The following is an 18854-nucleotide window of genomic DNA, read 5'->3' as shown; positions in this document are numbered from 1 at the left end:
GCGTTAGGAATCGCTGGACTTTAAGACACCTGTGTGTTCTCATGCTGTATCTTTTGTCGAGGGTCAAAAAAAATGATGATTTAAAATGTTATACTAATTAATTTGCAGTACCATAATAACTTTTAAATTCATTTTTCAACCTAATTTAAACATTAACCCAAAAAATAAATAAATAAATAAACAAACTACACTGAAAATCACATCAGTTTAAAAAGAAAGAAAAACAAAACGCACTTAATATAAAAATGATAGTTTTTTTTTTTTTTTGCTAGTTTTTCCACTCAAGCATTTTAATGTTCAAGTTAAACCGGGACTTTAGATTTGCTCGAATACCATCAAGGCAGAAAGTACGTCGAAGCCATGATCAGACTTTAAATGTGTTAATGTATTAAAACAAAAAATATATATATTTAAATGTAAACAAACTACAAAAATATTACAGACATTTTATTAATTAATTCGCAAATCAATTAATAAAAAAACGTAAAAAAAACGAATAATTCTTTTGTTCTTAAGTTACGAGTATTTACTTTTTGAGGTTTTATTTTCTGAATTATATAATAATAATATGTAAAATAATATTTAAACTGTGTATATAACAATAAATGTAAACAAACAAACAACTATCAGTACTACTACTACTAATGAAAATAACATGATGACGATGATGATAATGATGATGATGATGATGAAATTAGACACTCAGCTTAAAGGTCCTGCCTTTCCCACGGACACATCCCCAAGCTGGAGCTTTTATCAGTCACGGCTCAGAGCTCACACTGGAATTAAAAGACTTCACATTCGTCTAAAGTCACGTTCAAGTGAACAGCTCAGTACTGTTTAATTCTCTCAGTCTTAATCACTCAGAAGGGAGACCTTCAGACTGCAGTCGGAAAAAGCATACGACTAATTAAGATGGATCTCACACACACACACACAGAGTAAGCGAGCGTGTCACTTCACCCTGTGTGGATCAGACCCGTACTCCTGATGCCTGCGTGTCTGATCTCACCTCAGCTCAACAACAATCAGCTTTCCAGACTGTACTGTACATATAACATCTGCAAAACAAATGAGTTCTTGTATGACTTCTTTGTTCTCGCAGTTTCCTGACTGGCGCTCACACTGGAGACTCCTTCCATAAATAAAAATCAAAAAGAAAAAAAAAAATCAAGAGAAAACTATAATAATGTTGTTACTTTGTATCAAGCGCGTAGCTAACAAGGCGAAGAAAATGCTTCTTATCCTGATCATCATACTGAGAACGCAAAAATCCTCCTTGTTGGAAAACGCACAGATTGATCCAAAAGCGCCGACACTGGAGACTCCTTCCATTAAATCACATCTTCGCATTTGGCATTGTGACATAACGCTGGATTTTAAATGCATTTAAAATTAATTTTGGATTATGTAACGCTTCAGTCATACAGTACACACAGTGAAGCTGAGTGAATGAGCTGCTCGTCTAATAAACAGTAGTGTGTTACGTTAGAACGAGCGCATTAGAGCGCAGAAAAAACTACGGTGGGCAAGAAGTGCAAAACAGAATACACAATGACAAATCCAATAACAAAACAGCAAATCAGAAAAAACTACAACAATTGAGAGAAACCAGAAAAGGTACTGTACTGTAGGAATAGTTTGCGAATGAAAGCCTTATCGCTGATTGGACGAGACATCTCTCACTCAAGAAGTACTGCAGACTCACGGGATTTTAATGTCCGATTTGTCTTTGTGGTTTTTTGTTTCCAGTTTTGTTATTTTGTTTTGATTTTGCTATTTTGTTTTAGAGTTTGTGATTTTGTTTTTAGTTTGATATTCAATTTTTGGTTTTGTTATTTTGTTTTTAAGTTTGTTATTTAGTTTTTGAGTTCGTTATTTTGTTTTCGGTTTGTTATTTAGTTTTTGAGTTTGTTATTTTGTTTTCAGTTTGTTATTTTGTTTTTGAGTTCGTTATTTTGTTTTCGGTTTGTTATTTAGTTTTTGAGTTTGTTATTTTGTTTTCAGTTTGTTATTTAGTTTTTGAGTTTGTTATTTAGTTTTTGAGTTTGTTATTTTGTTTTCAGTTTGTTATTTTGTTTTTGAGTTTGTTATTTAGTTTTTCGGTTTATTATTTTGTTTTCGGGTGTGTTATTTTGTTTTCAGTTTGTTATTTTGTTTTTGAGTTTGTTATTTAGTTTTTGAGTTAGTTATTTTGTTTTCAGTTAGTTATTTTGTTTTTGAGTTAATTTAGTTTTTGAGTTTGTTATTTAGTTTTTGAGTTTGTTATTTTGTTTTCGGTTTGTTATTTAGTTTTCGGTTTGTTATTTAGTTTTTGAGTTTGTTATTTAGTTTTTGAGTTAGTTATTTTGTTTTCAGTTAGTTATTTTGTTTTTGAGTTAGTTATTTTTTTTCGGTTTTGTTATTTTATTTTTAAGTTTGTTATTGAATTTTTAAGTTTGTTATTGAATTGTTTTTTTCGTTTTCGGTTTGTTATTTTGTTTTCGAGTTTGTTATTTTGTTTTCGGTTTGTTATTTTGTTTTTGAGTTTGTCATTTTGTTTTCGGTTTTGTTATTTTGTTTTTGAGTTAATTTAGTTTTTGAGTTTGTTATTTAGTTTTTGAGTTTGTTATTTTGTTTTCGGTTTGTTATTTTGTTTTCGGTTTGTTATTTTGTTTTCGGTTTTGTTATTTTGTTCTTAAGTTTGTTATTTTGTTTTCGGGTTTTGTTATTTTGTTTTTGAGTTTTTTATTTTGTTTTTTGAATTTGTTATTTTGTTTTTGAGTTTTTTATTTTGTTTTTTGAATTTGTTATTTTGTTTGTTGTTTTTGTTATTTTGTAGAAAACTGATTAACGCCTTTTGGCCAATCAGAATCAGTTACAGCAAGTTCTATATTGAACGAAACCAATATTACTAATACACAATTTTACTAACAATTCAAACTGGGATGCGTGATGAACTTTTCGGTGAATAAAGGCGGGAAACCGATTGACATTTACAGAAGACTTCAAGCACAGTTCGGTGATTCACTCTTATTTGAATGGTGCAAAGTATTTAAAGAAGGCTGTTCATCAGTGAATGACGATCCCCTCGGGGTGGCTAGGAGCACACAGAACAGCAGTCGTTCCCCGGAACCTTCAGTGTGTGGAACACCTGATCCGCTTGCACATTACAGGAACTCGGCTGGGAGTTACTCTCTAAGCCACATGTTTCAGACATTTAAAGGAATCCTGGGAGGCCGGTGTTTCAGAGGTGGATATTCAAAAGTCCCCAGTTTGACTTGACGTCCATCGTACTTAATACCAAAAAAAAAAAAAATATTCCAGAGCCCTTTTTTTCTCTTTTTAATGATGGACTAAAAAATGCACAAGACAGTACTATAGACCAAACCACCTGTCCACTTTAATAGGAACACCTGCACACCTGCAGTCGTTTAAATCAGACAATCACATGGCAGCAGGACAGCGTGTAATATCATGCAGATACATGAGAAAGAGCGAGGGCTTTGACCCGTTAGTGCACATTAAACATGATTATGTTTTCCTGAATCCAAAACCAACAATAACAACAACAAAAACAACATCTGGTTTTCACTCTATAAAATCTTCAGCTCTGGACAATAAAACCCGCACGCAGAGGAAGCCCGGATCCCTTTAGGGCTCTAAAGGTTAAACCTTTTCATCACTGTAACCATCGCTCACACGCGATCAATCACATTACACGTCTCCAGAGGGCGCCTACGAAGGGGATTGACATGATAACGTGACAGCGGGATCAAAGAGTTCAGGACGAAGAGGCTCGTGGCTTGTGGAGGCGGTAAGAGAACGAGACAGAGAGAAGGAGAGAGGCAGAAGAGGAAGGGAGATTGAAAGAAAGAGTGGAAGTTGTATAAGTGTGTTTGTGTGTGTGTGTGTGTGTGTGTGTGTGTGTGTGTCTGGGCTGTGTTCCAGCTCTAAACTGCCTGAGGATGTCAGGGCAGCGAGTGGGTTCAGCATTCGGCTGACAGTTACTTCTTCTGCCAACTGCTGCCATTTACCTGTTCCTACATTACACACATACACACACACACACACACACACACAAACATAAACACACAAACACACACAGGTACACGAGGATACAGCAGGAGCTATACATAACGGGAAAGGGAGCACACTTTCCAAAGCAAACAGCATCAAATCTTGACAAAACACACAAACAGAGCAAAAAAAATAAGAGAGCGAGCACAGTAAAGGAAAGGGTAAGAAAATGGCACGAGAAGAGAGAGAAAAAGAACAGAAGAAAGCATGTGTGTGTATGTGTGTGTGCAAGCACACTCCTTCCCTGTGGGCATGGCTGGTATTTGAAACATTCCCCCTCGCCGCCCCGAGCCCCGTCTCATTTCTGCATTTCTGCATTATAGAGCTCCATTGTCCACTATTACTGCGTGAAACGCTCACTTCAGGTCATCAGTGACGTGACGCTCGCCATCCAGCCTGGCATTTCGGGTTACATTGTCGCCCGCTGGCATCCACAGGAGGGACTGGCTAAGCGGAACAATCCACAGAGCTTGAATTATTCAGTGCCTCGGCCCGAGTCTCTTCAACTTGGCAAAACTCAGCGTGTGGGGAAAAGAAGAAGAAGAAGAAGAAAAAGAGGAAACACACACTCTTAGATAATAATAAGGGGCCGTGATCTAATTCAAAGCCTCCTCGTCTCTCTCTCTCTCTCTCTCTCTCTCGCTCTTCTTCGCCTGTTACACTTCTGATGTTTGTCGCAGAAGAGGAAGTGTGTGTGTGATTTCAGTGATTAGTGGGTAGTCCACTAAAATCCCGTGCACACTCAGTGAGTAAGATTTACAAAAAAACATGAGCGTCCAGTGTAACTTTTCATTCCATTACTATATCACTATACTACTGTATAAAGTTCCCATTCGTCTGCTTTGTGTAAATCAGCTGATGCTAAACTAACAATAAGACCAGAGCGCTTTCGAATTCTTGATCGGTCAGAAGGTGTCGATTTTTTAGTTTTTTCGGGAAGGAATCTTCAGCAGGTGTGTGTATGAGTGTACACGGACTCTAATATTCCACTAATAATCTGAGCCGGAATCTTCTGACTAAATAGTGTGATCAGAATGACAAACCTTTGCTCATTGGTTTTCTGGGTTTGTGGATGAAGAAGGAGAACTGACCGGCTTCGCATTTCATGCATAGTAAAGCATCCAACCAATCACAGCCGAGACTTCTTGTAACCAATCCCAATTGATGGTTGAGGTGGCAAGCAAGACTAGGAGCAAGTGGGGGAAAAGGTGCAGCTTCAAGTTAGAGTAGAGGTATGGGAAGGTGGGGGGAGTTTACGTAAATACTTAGGTTCAGCTATCCAAAGTAATCAGGAATGTGATAGAAAAGTGAAAAAGAGAGGGCAGGCAGGGTGGACCAGGTGGAGAAGAGCAGCGGGAGTGATCTGTGGCAGAAAGGTTTCGGCAAGAGTGGAAGGTAACGTTTACAGCATGGTAGTCAGACCAGCAGAGACGTCAGAACCGTAAGTGGCAGAGCTGAAGATGCTGCGGTTTTGATTTGGGAGCGACAAGAATGGACAAGATTAGGACTGAGTATATTAGAGGAACGCTACAGGTTGGGGACAGAGTTGGAGAGACCAGATTAAGATGGTTTGGATGTTTGCAGAGAAGGGATGAGGGCTATATATCAGGAGGAGAGGTTTATTTATGGATTTGGTGATGGAGGACATGCAGGAGGTTGGAGGGACAAGAGAAGATGTGGTAGACAGAGTTACAGTAGATGGAGACAAATGGTCCGCTGTGGCGACCTCTAACAGGAGCAGCGAGAAGAAGAAGAAGAAAGTTACAACTTCTTCTTCCTTTTTTGTTGTCGGAACGATGTAACTGACTTGCTTGATGTGTCTCAGAAGAAGTAAATTAGGGTGAGAACAAAAGGAACATTATTCACCGCATGACAGCTGACAGGTGAGCGGATATAGCACTAACATTATCGACAGCGACAACTCCTCCATGTTTTTTCTTGTAATACAAAATCATCAAGTTTGAGATACGTTCCATACATTTTTCCACATTGAAGAACACAAAACTCATCTCTGTCCTTACCTCACGTCCCTCCTTTATATTTTCTAATGGAATCCTAACAGCACCATGCGTTTGCACTTCCTCTCCTATCTCACGCAGACGCCTAACAAGCAACAACCCCAGCTGCTGCTGCTGCCATTTTGGATCCGACTGAGCAAGAAGACGGAGTTGTGCCAGACCATTCGATGACCCAATCAGCATGCGTCTCAGTGAAGAACGAGCGAAGCTGCATAGGTAAGAAGAAAAAGAAAAAAGAAAAAAAAAACTCACAGCCTGGGTACTTAACTCTGGCTTTTCCAGTCTCAGTAATGGATGTGGAGAATAATAACAGTGTTCAGGAGGTGAAGAAAAGTGCAGAATGAGCAGTAGAGGTGTGTCAGGTTGGTGTGAGTTTTCAAAGAAACTAAAAAAGAATAAGGCGTACCACTGCAGCTGCAATAAAGAGCAGTAATAGATCTTAAACTAAAATCCCCCTCCCAAAAAAACCTTCTTGAAGAATAATGACATAGTTTGCAAAATGACTCGGTATGAACCTGGAGGAATTATAAAAAATGGTTCAGGCACGCTTTGAGCGGGTCAATTTAACGGGCTTCTGTTCCAGGACAAAGAAGCGTGATAAGAACTAGGAGATTTTATGCTTTTTGCGCAGGACGGCAGGTGTAGAAGAGCCTCTGGCTAAGCATCACGTCGGAAACAGAAACCCAGCACACGGTAACGAAAACACTGGATAAAAATGGCTGCGCAGCTCAGCAGTTTCTTTACAGCCTGATTTGATCTTCAGTCAAAGCTCAAAGCCCCTTTCCCACACAGACCTTTATATAATTATCGGCTTGCGTTTCATGTCAGAAGTGCAACAAACTTAGACCTGACTTGACATTTCATTACGTATCCCTGACCCAGCACGCACGAATAAGCAGCGGGAAACAGTCGCTAGCGGGATGTGAGAATGTCCGATGAATAAGCATTGTTTTGTAAACACTAAGACAGTGATGGAGAAGACAGAGACGTGCCCCATCTCATGGTGGAAAACTGCTTGCTGCTATCGTTCCTGAAAGTTCACTTCAACCTTACTTCAAGGCTTCTTGCTTTTGTTTGGAAAGGACCTGATTTGTTTCTAATATCTCACTCGAAACGTCTAGACTACACTTCAGGGTGTTACATGGCCAAGAAAAACCCAGAGTACATAAATCATAAATCCTGGCAAATATTACTTAAGTAAAAGTAAAAGTGCTCCACTAACTGTTGTACTTGAGTAAAAGTACAAAAGTACTCATCTTCAAATTTACTCACGTTTTAAAATACAGGTCTTGGATAAGGAGAAATTCATGAAGGCATTTGGCAGACGCTCTTATCCAGAGCAACTTACATATTTTTAATCTCATCATGCATCTGAGCAGTTGAGGGTTAAGGGCCTCGCTCAAAGGCCCAACAGGAACAACTTGGTGGTCATGGGATTTGAACAAGTTGTGTGCGGATTGGATGGTTCGCTGTAGCAACCCCTCGAAAGTCCAACAACTATGGTTAGGTAAGACAACACCATGCAGAGATATAGTGAAGTAGTACAGTTTGGAAATCTGATGCTGATGCTGAAGCTTGATCCCCACAGCTGACACCCAAACCACTTTGGGTTATGCATTAAGAGAATAATGTATCATATATAATTAAAAAAATCCCATAATTAAAGGATGATGTAATGGATGACTAAGGGGTTAAATCTTGGTGTTCAAATCCCAGCACTGTTACTGTTGGGGCTTTGAACGAGGCACTCAAGCCTCAAACGCTCGGCTGCACTTCGTCTCAGCTGTAAACTGCTTTAGATTAAATCAACAGCCAAATGAGTTAAATATACAGTAAACATGGGCAAGGCGAATAGGCTGAGAGTAAATGCTAAGACAAAACAAATTAACTTCTCATCACCAGCTTCCCTTTTGGCTAAACTGCTCTTGTGGTCTTAAGTTCTGTTTCAATAGCTTATTAGCTTAGGTCGAGTTTGTTAAATCAACATTTTGGGAGAGGGGGGCTGAGGGACTATAGCTGTAGAGTTCAGATTTCGGGAATATATATGGAGTGCAAGAAAATGCAAAAAAGTTCAAACGGGTGGAGAGAGCCTCCTTAGCTATACATGACGTGTTACCCAGAATGGAGTACTGAGCATTTGATTTCTTTATCCTGCTTGCTAGGAAGTACGCTGTATGATCAGCAGCTAGCTACCTAACGTTCACAGCAGGAAGTTAGCAGGAAACACACTCACTCATGCATGCACGCACACACTCATTTACACACTACGAGCAAATTGGGAATGCTAATTAACCTAATCTGCATGTCTTTAAGTTAAGTTTAAGTTAAGCCTTTATTTGTCACATATACATTACAGCACAGTGGAGTTCCTTCTTCGCATATCCCAGCGTAACTGGGGTTAGAGCGCAGGGTGAGCCATGATACTGGAGCAGTTAGAGTTAAGGGCCTTGCTCAAGAGCCCAACAGTGGCAACCTGGTGGAGCTGGGTAACAAACCCCCCACCTTCCGAACAGTAACCCAGTGATCCACAGCCTTAACCGACTGAGCCACCACTGCCCTTAATTTCGCATATCCCAACTAGGAAACTGGGGTCAGAGTGCAGGGTGAGCCATGATACTGGAGCAGTTAGAGTTAAGGGCCTTGCTCAAGGGCTCAACAGTGGCAGCTTGGCGATGCTGGGGCTCGAACCCCCGACCTTCCGATCAGTAATCCAGTAACCCACAGCCTTAACCGACTGAGCCACCACTGCCCTGTCTTTGGACTGTGGGAGGAAACCAGAGTACCCAGAGGAAACCCACCAAGCACGGGGAGAACATGTAAACTCTACACACACAGACCCCAAGGTGGGATTCGAACCAAGACCCTGGAGGTGTGAGGTGATGGTGATAAGCCACCATGATGGGAATAACTAATTTTAAAAGTACAACTTTAAAGGTAACTACAGTCCGGTTCCATGTTAGCTCTTTACCCATGTCCACCGTACGAGGTACACTTTGGGAGACTGTACTGTAGTTTTCATCATAGTTTTATTTACCACCCGCTCATGAGATGGACATGAAATAAAAAGCAACAAGCCTGATCCTGCAGGTTAATTAAACCGCCCATTATTATGACTTCTGCATCTAATTTAAAGCCTTGCACTTTTTTATTTACATAAAATTCAATATTATACTTTATAGACTGTAGGTTTGTAGAAATACATTTTTTACCATTACATGATTATATTGAAATGATCGAAGTGTGACACAAACATCTACAGGAAAAGAAAAAGAAATCTGCTGTAAACTACAGTGTGGTGTGTATTTATAGCCACCTACTTATAAATATGAACAATTTGGGATTATTTTATTATATAATTTTATTTCCAAAAAAATGAAAAAACAAACACATTTTAATGTTTATCCATTTATAGCTGTTTAACGTTGTGTATCGTCTATGTAACAAGTTAGAGCCTTTCATCACATACTCTAAAGTAAAAAACAAATTAAAATTTAGATTAACTAATAAATATTCATTTTTAATTAATTTTCCATATTACTTATCCTATACAGTGTCACAGAAAGCCTGAAGCCAGGAAATATTGGGCACATGACCACACACACACACACACACCCACACACACACACACACACACACACTACAGGCAATTTGTGAACACCAATTAGCTTAATCTGCATATCTTTGGACTGTGCGAGGAAACCAGGATACCCGGAGGAAACCCACCAAGCACATGTAAACTCCATGTACACAGACCCAAGGTGAGAATCGAACCTTAACCCTGGAGGTGCGCAGCCACAGTGCTAACCACTGAGCCACACGGATATGAAGGAAGCCGCACCTCAGGGTCATATTTCCAAAAGATAATAAAACACAGAAATAACATCACAACACTAAGAGATTGACAAGAGATACACACGTTGTGTGTGGGAAGCTGTTGTGTCCGCCCCGATCTCCGATCAGAATTCTAAACCTTGTTAGGAACTTAAGGGGGCAAGGGATGTGATCTGACGCTCTGCGAATAAATGTTATTCGACAAAAATGCTTAGAGGTCACAATTTTGTTGTTTTGAGTTTGTATTTGCAACGTTGTGTTCGGGTCGTTCATTCAACGTTATCGCAACGTTATTTTATTTACCAAAAGGCATTCCAACTTCAAAAAAAAACAAAAAAAAACATGGTGAAAGTCATCGCAACATCGTTACAACTTTATTACAACATTCATCCAACATTAAGGTTCATCTGGGAGACACTGATGGCAAACTTACAAAAAACTCAGAAGTACTGCTGATCAACTAAGCAGCACACACACACACACACACACACATGAAATCATGCATAAAATTTTAATCATTTTATTTAATATAATAAAGTGTTATATTCCTTTATGTATGGAAAACCTTTGAGACATCCTGTATACTGTATGGATTTACTGTATATGAAAAATATTCTTTTATGGTCCTACTGTACCTTTTAAATGCCTGGATACATGTGACAGAACACACACTGTTTGCGTGTGTGTGTGTGTGTTTGACAAATCGATCACAATCACACACGCACACAGTTTATAGAAGACCTGGCCTCTAGCAGGTTCAGGGATATTTCCCTTACTGTGAAGTTGCATGGCTCACTTTACAGAGCTTTATTACTGTCTGTCCTTTGTACTTATGGCAACACACACACACACACACACACACACACACATAGAGACACACACGCAGAACCAAGCATGATTGTACTCATAATCCCTATCATGCTTTATTACTGTCTGTCTTTTGTACTTATGGCAACACACACACACACACACACACACACACATACGCAGAACCGAGCATGATTGTATTCATAATCCCTTTTCATTTTCTGAAGTACATCTGGCGATGGTTCATTTCTGCACAATAATGCTACACTAAAAAAAGCCTTGGTTTTGCAAAACTGCCTCGGAACATAAAATTTCATTTCAAAATCGATCAAATTCTCCCGCGTTTGGTTATGGAAAGCCTTGCGGCAGAGGGAAACATTTTAGCAGCACACCCGAGCGCGACCCTATTGATGGTGGATCACGTCCGGCCAATTATGTGATTTGTTGGAGAAAATGACGAGTGAGCGAAAGCCACAGGCCAAATTCCAAATAAACGCAGAAGTGAAATGCGGGACCTAATTAAACTGTTTTATATACCTCTGGCTAACAGCGTGACCTAGAAGTGTGCACTTTCATTCGAAGGCAATGTCACCCATAGTCCCGGCTTTGACCTTGACTCATAGCTCTAAACAAGCTTCTGCCATTTTCGCTTTAGACAAGCGCCCCTGGATTTTACGGCTCTAATTCTGAACGCAATTATTCAGCTGAGCTCAGCGGGCTGTTTTTTTTTTTTTTTTTTTTTTTAAACACACACACACGCACAAACACGCACACCCTCCCTTCCTGAAACTCCAGCATGGGAATGAGAAAACAAATCAATCACATATCGAATACATATTCATGTGCCTTCACCTCATTCAAAGACTTATTTGCTCCACGAGCAATCCGAAAGTCCGACAGCGTCCGGCAAACAGACGGGGAAAAAAAAGGCGCCCCGAAATGCCAACTTTCCAGCAGAAGCCGTGATTTCATTTCCTTAGTTTAATATTTAAAGATTCACGATGCAAATCACAAACTCCTGCTTTAAAATGCATTCCCGGAGGCCGTACCTGTGAGGTTCTTGAGGCCGAGCTGGCGCAGTCCGAAATGCCCGTCTTTGCGGTAGTTGAGGAAGATGGCGAGGGCGTAGCGGTCCTCGTAGAGCCGCGTACCTCGAATGATGCGCAGATTCTCAAGTGGCAGATAATCGAACTGATTCAGAGCCACCAGCACGTAACCCGTCACCTCCCGGATGGACTGGAGAGAGAAAAGCAGAAAAAGAAATTATCATTTTTAAACTAGACCAGCACCTATATTCTTTGAGAAACATGAGATTTTCACACAGCAGTCTCTGGAGTTTACACAAAATAGTGTGAAAAACAGAATAACACTGAGTGACTGACAGCTCTGTTCATGGAAACACCTTGTTGGTTTGAGAGGTCAGAGAGGAAAGGTGTCAGATTGGAGCTGGAAGGTGTATAGTTACAGCATCACTCTTTAAAACCGTGTTGAGCAGAAAAGCCTATCAGCATGCACAAAAGTTCAGGAAGTTTATAAACAGGCCAGACCAACGGGGATCCATTACTTCCATCCATCCATCTATCTAGGAATTTCTGTACTCCAACTAGGGGCCGTGGAGGCCAATGGCGATCACCGTTGCATTAATTCCCATTTTACATCCATGGAATGTTACTACGGGCAATTTGGATACAAATCTGCATGTCTTTGGACTGTGGGAGGAAACCGGTATACCCAGAGGAAACCCACCAAGCACATGGAGAACATGCAAATTTCATGCACACACCAACCACCAAGGGAGGAATCGAACCTGGACCCTGGACGTTCCAGGCAACAGTGCCAACCGCTACACCAACGTGCCGTCTATCCCTTGCTTACAAGTGCGTAAGAGCATGAGATAGCTAAAAAAAAATCTTGCATTGCATACGGCGTCACTCCCTGTTGCTGGCCTGAATTAGATTTGTTCTGTAATCAGCTGTCTTCAGAATGCATTAAGTTAAATCAAGTTCAACTAAGAGTCTTATCGAGTGTCATGTGATCTCAATATCGTGAATACACCTGACCCTGCAGGAATCCAGATTGCATTAAAGAGCATACCTAATCAAACGGCGTCGCGGATACAAAGGAAATCTGAGAACAAGTACAGGATAAAGCGCCAGGGGAAACACACTTAAAGTCCTGCAGAGCATCATTAAAGCCATTCATTTCATGAAAAAAATCGCAAAGAAAATGTGGCACAAGGGCAACACTGCGGAGAGGAGGCTGTCTGTCAGTGACCGTGTAGATTAATTAAACTTGAAGCTGATCACAAGGGAACTAAAGCTTGGTAACATTACAGATCTACACCAAAAAAAATATAATAAATGCCAAGACATATGAAATTCTGTTTGACGTTTGCCAAAAGACTCGAAAGTGCTCAGATCTGATTTTTGGCCTTGGCACGAAGCTCTGGATTTGGCAGATAACCAGCACTTCTTTACCACCCCGCCAACCCGTCTCAGTGAAGCTCAGTGGTGGTAGCATAATGTTGAGTGTTTCTCTTCATCCCTTGGCTGTGTCCATGTTTATGCATTTGAATGTTTAATGGATAACCCAAAATTTTGGTCTATATACTGTACCGCACCTCGTACTCTTGGTCGCACCTCCAGCGTGTGGCCTCGCACCCCCTCCCCACATGATAGTACACAGGATTAGTGGTCTAGATGGCAGATGGATGGAAACTCGTGGAATTTTTATGACCAGAAACGTATCTTTCCGAGACAGTGATGCTCTGGATTTCCGCGCACTGTTATTTCATTATTAGGTATTGTGCCAAGGGAAGTGTTAGGACAGGAGAGAGTAGCAATAGCTTTATTTCCTCATGAGTTTGCTGTCTTTTTAAGTGTGTAGTGTAAGCCCACAGGAATGGCTTTAGAACGTGGAGGGGGACACAGTGTGCTGAATACTACAAGAGGAATCAGAAGCGAGTGAGAGTGTGCATGTGTGTGTGCCGGTTGAGGCGTTCCTCCTCTCTGTGACAGCTGTCAGAAGGAGTGTGTATCAGCTCTGTGTATTATGTAGAGTGTCAAAGCCCGTCATGGTGCCGTCATCCTCCACCACTCTCGCCCAAAGCCGTGGACACACACACTTGCACACACAAACACTTTCATCAACTGTTCTACTTTCATTTATGCCAGCTAATGGCAACTGTAATTATAGCAACACAGGAACACACATAGGCAGCACGGTGGTATAGTGGTTAGCATGTAGCAGCCTCGCACTTCCAGGGTCTGGGTTCGGGTCTGGGTTCGGTTCCTTCCTGAGGGTCTGTGTGTGTGGAGTTCTCATCATGCTTGGTGGGTTCTCTGGTTTCCTTTCATGTTGTTCCAAAGACATGCTGATTAGGCTAATTGTCCATAGTGTACTGTATATATTGGACAAACCTTATAACGCCATGGTCCTTCCTTATTTGTATCCAAAATATTCAATAATCTCCTTTGAACAGCTGATATTGAGATGTATATCTGCTACTTCTGCTCTTTAAATCCTTCATAACGGCTCTAATCTGAGGTGCTGGTTGTTAATTGGTGATTTCTGAGGTTGGTGCCTCTAAATGAACTGCAGCAGAGCTCAGTTTTGGTCTTGCTTTACTGGGAAGGTCTTCAGGAGAGACAGTTTCATCATGGAGCTTGATGGGTTTCATAAATGCACTCGACACGATACTGTTCTTGCAGGAACCTTCGTGTCTTAAAATAACAACTGACTGTCATTGTTGTTGTTGTTGTTGTTGTTACTTAATGACCTAATGCCATACGGTATGTGTTATTTCATAGTTTTGAAGAAAAAAAAAAAGCTTGGTTAAGGTATTGGACTATGGATTAGAAGGTCCCAGGTTCAAATCCCACAACCACCAAGTTGTCCCTGTTGGGTCCTTGAGCAAGGTCCCTAACGCTTACCTGCTCAGACGTATAATGAACCAAAAACTCTCTGCCAAATGCTTTAATGTAAATGTGGTACTGTACTGTCTGTGCATTAGAATCATAAAACCCAAATGCAACAAACACCAATCCATCAAGCGCAGGACAGGAACGGTTGTGCGGTCCCATGTGGAGTGTTAAGAGTCTGAAATTATCATTCGGATTTACACTTTTTTTGTTCCAAGAATGTTGAATCCTTACCACCAGCATTCTGGAAGGTGTTGAAGGATAAAGATTTGGGATGGAGTGTGTTGGTCCAGATTGTTCTTGGTTGGTAAGGAGTAGCGAATTCATGTTAGATGATCATAATCTGTGTCTATGTAGAATGGCAGATAAAAGTTAAAGGATGTAGATCAATCAGTGTTTCTTGTTAAACTAGGGAAGTGTGCACCTGTAAAATATTTAATGAAACACAGTACACTAGTGGCGGCATTATGGCCATTTTTGACCCAGATTCCACATGCCCTAATTCTCATCTATATTTGACCTAAATGACGTTTGTTTGCCTACAATTCAAAATAAATAATAAATCCAAGAAATACCTCTCATACCCACCTGTGCCACCAAATACTGCCCCAAAGAAGATAAACCGGTGCACTTCAAGCAGAGCTCAACAAATACAGTACATATTTGTAAATTCTTGCCAAATGCCCCACACATCTACCGCAGCCTGCCAGCTACCCCCGAACCCCAGGCACTGGCAAATAAACCCATCCTAGTTACCTAGCAACCTCGGAAATCTGCTGGTACTCTAAAAAACGGAACAAAAAACGGCCCTAGAAAGTAACCTTGGGTGAAAATCAACAACAAACAGAGGCATCTTTGTTGTTCTCTGGCTAATTTAATTAAAGGATTACTTTGCCGAGAGTCCTATTTATTGTCTGTACTCAATTTCCCTCCATTTCATTTTCTCTCTCTATTTCCCTCTACTCATTTATTCCATTGCTAGTGGATCAATGCTTTCCAGAGAGTGAGAGATTTCGCTTTCTGTTTACTCGGTAAAGAGGTGCATAAGTAAAGGAAAACAACTTTCTGTGATTATGAGCTTGGTTCACAGATAATGGTGCACACAGAAAGAAAAAGTAAAAAAAAAAAAAAAAAAACCACAACAGGCCATGTGGAGAACACCACCCATCATTCTCCTAATCACCAGTGGAGATAACTTGAAGGTTGAAGTCCCTGCTTCTTTTTGTAGACCATGGAAGTGATTGAAGAAGGCCTGGATCCTTTCAAACCCCTTCCCTGAGAGCCTCTTCCAGTAAGCTGAGTGGGACACTCAGAGAGAGAGAGAAAAAAAAGGCTTGTCCCCAAGAGCACGCCATGCTCCTCAAGGAGGCCCTTAGGGGTGGACATGTGCAGGTCCTGATAAAAGCATGCTGCAAATGGAATTTAGGATTATGTGTGAGCTTGACAAGAAGAGAACCAAGGGCATCTGGGAAAAGCATGGAGTAGAACAAGTAGTGTTCTGACAAAGGATCCATGGTGACGGTGGATGAAGCTGGTTAAAGCTGTGAAGCCATGAAAGAGAAGGTTGAGAGTTTAAATTTAGCCAGATGGCACTGGTGGGACCTTAGGCCTTAGAGTTAGACATCATACACAGTTGCATCTGCTCAATTGTAAGTCACTTAAAAAAAAAAAAAAAAGAACGCTTGTCAAAGACCCCAATTACAATAAACACTCTTCATCCTTTAGATTCTTGCCCTTGCCAAATGCCGAGCACCAAAACAGGTCATTTTTATTTGATAATAGAGGAAAGTCTTGGCTGACATTTTTAGACTATTCTCACTGTGACCCCTGCCAGAAAAAGAAAAACAAAAGGAAAATAAATGAAAGAATGAATTAATATTGCATAACATACACATAAACAAATAAAGTCCTATCAAATGTGTGCTGTGATAAATGAAAATTACAAAAACACGGGAAAATAATTCACATGAGCACTTCAAATGCCGAGCCAATGAAAAAGATTATAAACACCACAAAAAAGTGAATAGGAATAACGGCGAGACTTCTTGGAGTAGAAGTGAAAAACTAGATGGATGTCCGGTGTCCAACACAGTTTGGTGATTCTCCTGCTCAAACACAGCTGATTCAACTAATCTGTTAATTGCCACAGATGGTGAGCGTTTAGATGTTGGTGAACTACAAACTGAGCTGGACGCTGGCCCTCCAGGACTGATTGCGACTGAGGGAAACGAGGACCCCTAGTGGTGTGGTATAGACAGCGTTCCTGCCACATGCCTTACAAGACCGGCCCTGGATCCGCAGCGTTCAGGAACACAGTGAAGCTGTTAGTGAATCAATTGATGCTAAAATTAATCCTTTTTTTTTTTTTGGACAAAAGTTCTCTTTTTTTTGTTGCTGCACACTTAGAGGCACTTTTTGAAATCTTTCATAACAATGGACAGCATTTTTATATCCTGCAATTTATTTCATGGACCTGTAATATTCTAAGCATTTTCATTCCCTGTCATTTACTGTGTGTGTATGGCCTCATAGTGCGAGTTGAGCATGGTTTAAAAATGCCACGGTCAACATGAGTATTGTGTTGCTGACCATGTCCGTCCCCTTATAAGCACAGGATAACGCACCGTGTCACAAAGGTAAAATCATCTCCAACTGGTTTCTCGAATGAGTTCATGATACTAAAACGGCCTCCATAGTCTCCAGAGTCGCCATATCCCAGAAGATCACCTTTGGATTCACATAATTTATCTGCAGCCGACAAATATGAAAGAACTGTATGTCATGCTGTCATGTCAATGGGGAACAAAATCTCCTAGGTTAAGCTAAACGCTTTAACCAATGTAGAGCACTTTCAAATACATGAATGATGCATTTATTCTTGATTTATTATGCTGGTAATGTGACAAAAGAGAGGGGAAAAACTTTGTCTTAATCTTTATCCTTTATAAGGACACGAAAGTGCCCAACTGGGAGGTTTTGCACACATATGAAAGACCTGAGGACATTTACTTGAGTGTTTTTCTCTTTCCGGTGGCTGAGCTTTGTTGGAGGAAGTGTGCCCAAGAAACAAAAGCTCCTTTCACTCTCGGAGACGTGCCTGGTATGGAAATGGAGTCCTTCAGCCCTGAACTTCTGAGAGCCATGGATGGGCAGAGAATAAGTGCAAAGGAGAGACGGAGCGTGGATGGGAAAAGGGAAGGAGGGTTTCTGATAGAGAGCGAGAGAGAAAAAGAGAGAGAGAGAGAGATGGCTAGAGAGGCAGCGCTGGAGTCCATTGCAAGAGAAGGTGTGCTGTGAAGTGGATCATGGCTAGGCTTCTGTATATTTTAATACATAATTAATACTCCACCTGTTCTAGCTCATAGAGAAAAACAGACGGGAAAGAAAGCTCGAGTGTGGTCGCGTGAGAGACGAGATAAAGTGAGATCTCATAAGGGAAATGGAAGATAGAGATAGAAATACAGAGCAATAGCTTAGAGAGGGGGAGAGCAATTAAAGAGAGGGGTAAGACTGTAATGACACTATTAACACATTTGAGAGTCTCAACACATGTAACACTGATTAGCTCTCATTTACATACATATTGGACTTGTTGCCGGAGCCAGAGGGGTTTTACATGAGCATCTGGGATTTAGCTTAACTTCCTCCACCTCATTTCAGCTAAAGCACTTTTTCCATAGGATCAGGGCGAAGACAACAGCACCGTGAAGAAGAACCTTGAGAGGAACAAGATACAAAAGGGGACCTATCCTTTTCCAGGCGACGGATGGTTAGATTCAAAGTGTAAATAGGACGGTAGGACAAATGAACAGTAACAGGTGTGTTGAAAGGATGTTGGGAATGAACACATTCTGTAAACGAGAGTCCAGGGATGAGCACAGAACAGACTGAGGTACAAATCTCCAGAATCTAGGTGGGAATCCTTTGAAGCAAGGCTGAGACTTAGGAATAAACTGTTTATGGACGTATAACTATGTGGGGACATTGGACAGTGAAGAAGCAAAAATGTAAGTATCAGGATGGATCATGCAGGTCCAGTGAGTGAGAAGAGCCATGGGAGAAGAAAAATTGTCAAGTAAATAGTAACCAAAGGTGGAAAGATGGTGAGATGATCAATAAGTAGCTCTCCCAGGATTTGGGCTACTGATGGAAAAGTCATGGGTTCAAATCCCAAGTGGAATCTTTAGTCTTAATGACCTTATATAAGAAGAGCCCATCC

At 40.8% G+C, this 18854-nt stretch overlaps 1 protein-coding gene across 2 annotated transcripts in view; it reads right to left on the bottom strand.

Moving 5' to 3' along the window:
• LOC128523835 (receptor tyrosine-protein kinase erbB-4-like) overlaps nucleotides 1-18854 on the bottom strand; it is a 390263-nt gene that overhangs the window by 148931 nt on the left and 222478 nt on the right. For both annotated transcript variants that reach the window (XM_053495983.1, XM_053495984.1), the window contains exon 3: nucleotides 11765-11951. In XM_053495983.1, the coding sequence (XP_053351958.1) occupies nucleotides 11765-11951 (187 nt within the window). The remainder of the gene's footprint in view (nucleotides 1-11764; nucleotides 11952-18854) is intronic.

The sequence above is a fragment of the Clarias gariepinus genome, chromosome 5, assembly GCF_024256425.1.
Source record: "Clarias gariepinus isolate MV-2021 ecotype Netherlands chromosome 5, CGAR_prim_01v2, whole genome shotgun sequence".
Taxonomy (NCBI): domain Eukaryota; kingdom Metazoa; phylum Chordata; class Actinopteri; order Siluriformes; family Clariidae; genus Clarias; species Clarias gariepinus.
Note: the sequence above shows the minus strand (reverse complement) of the source record. Positions and strands in the feature narration are given on the sequence as shown.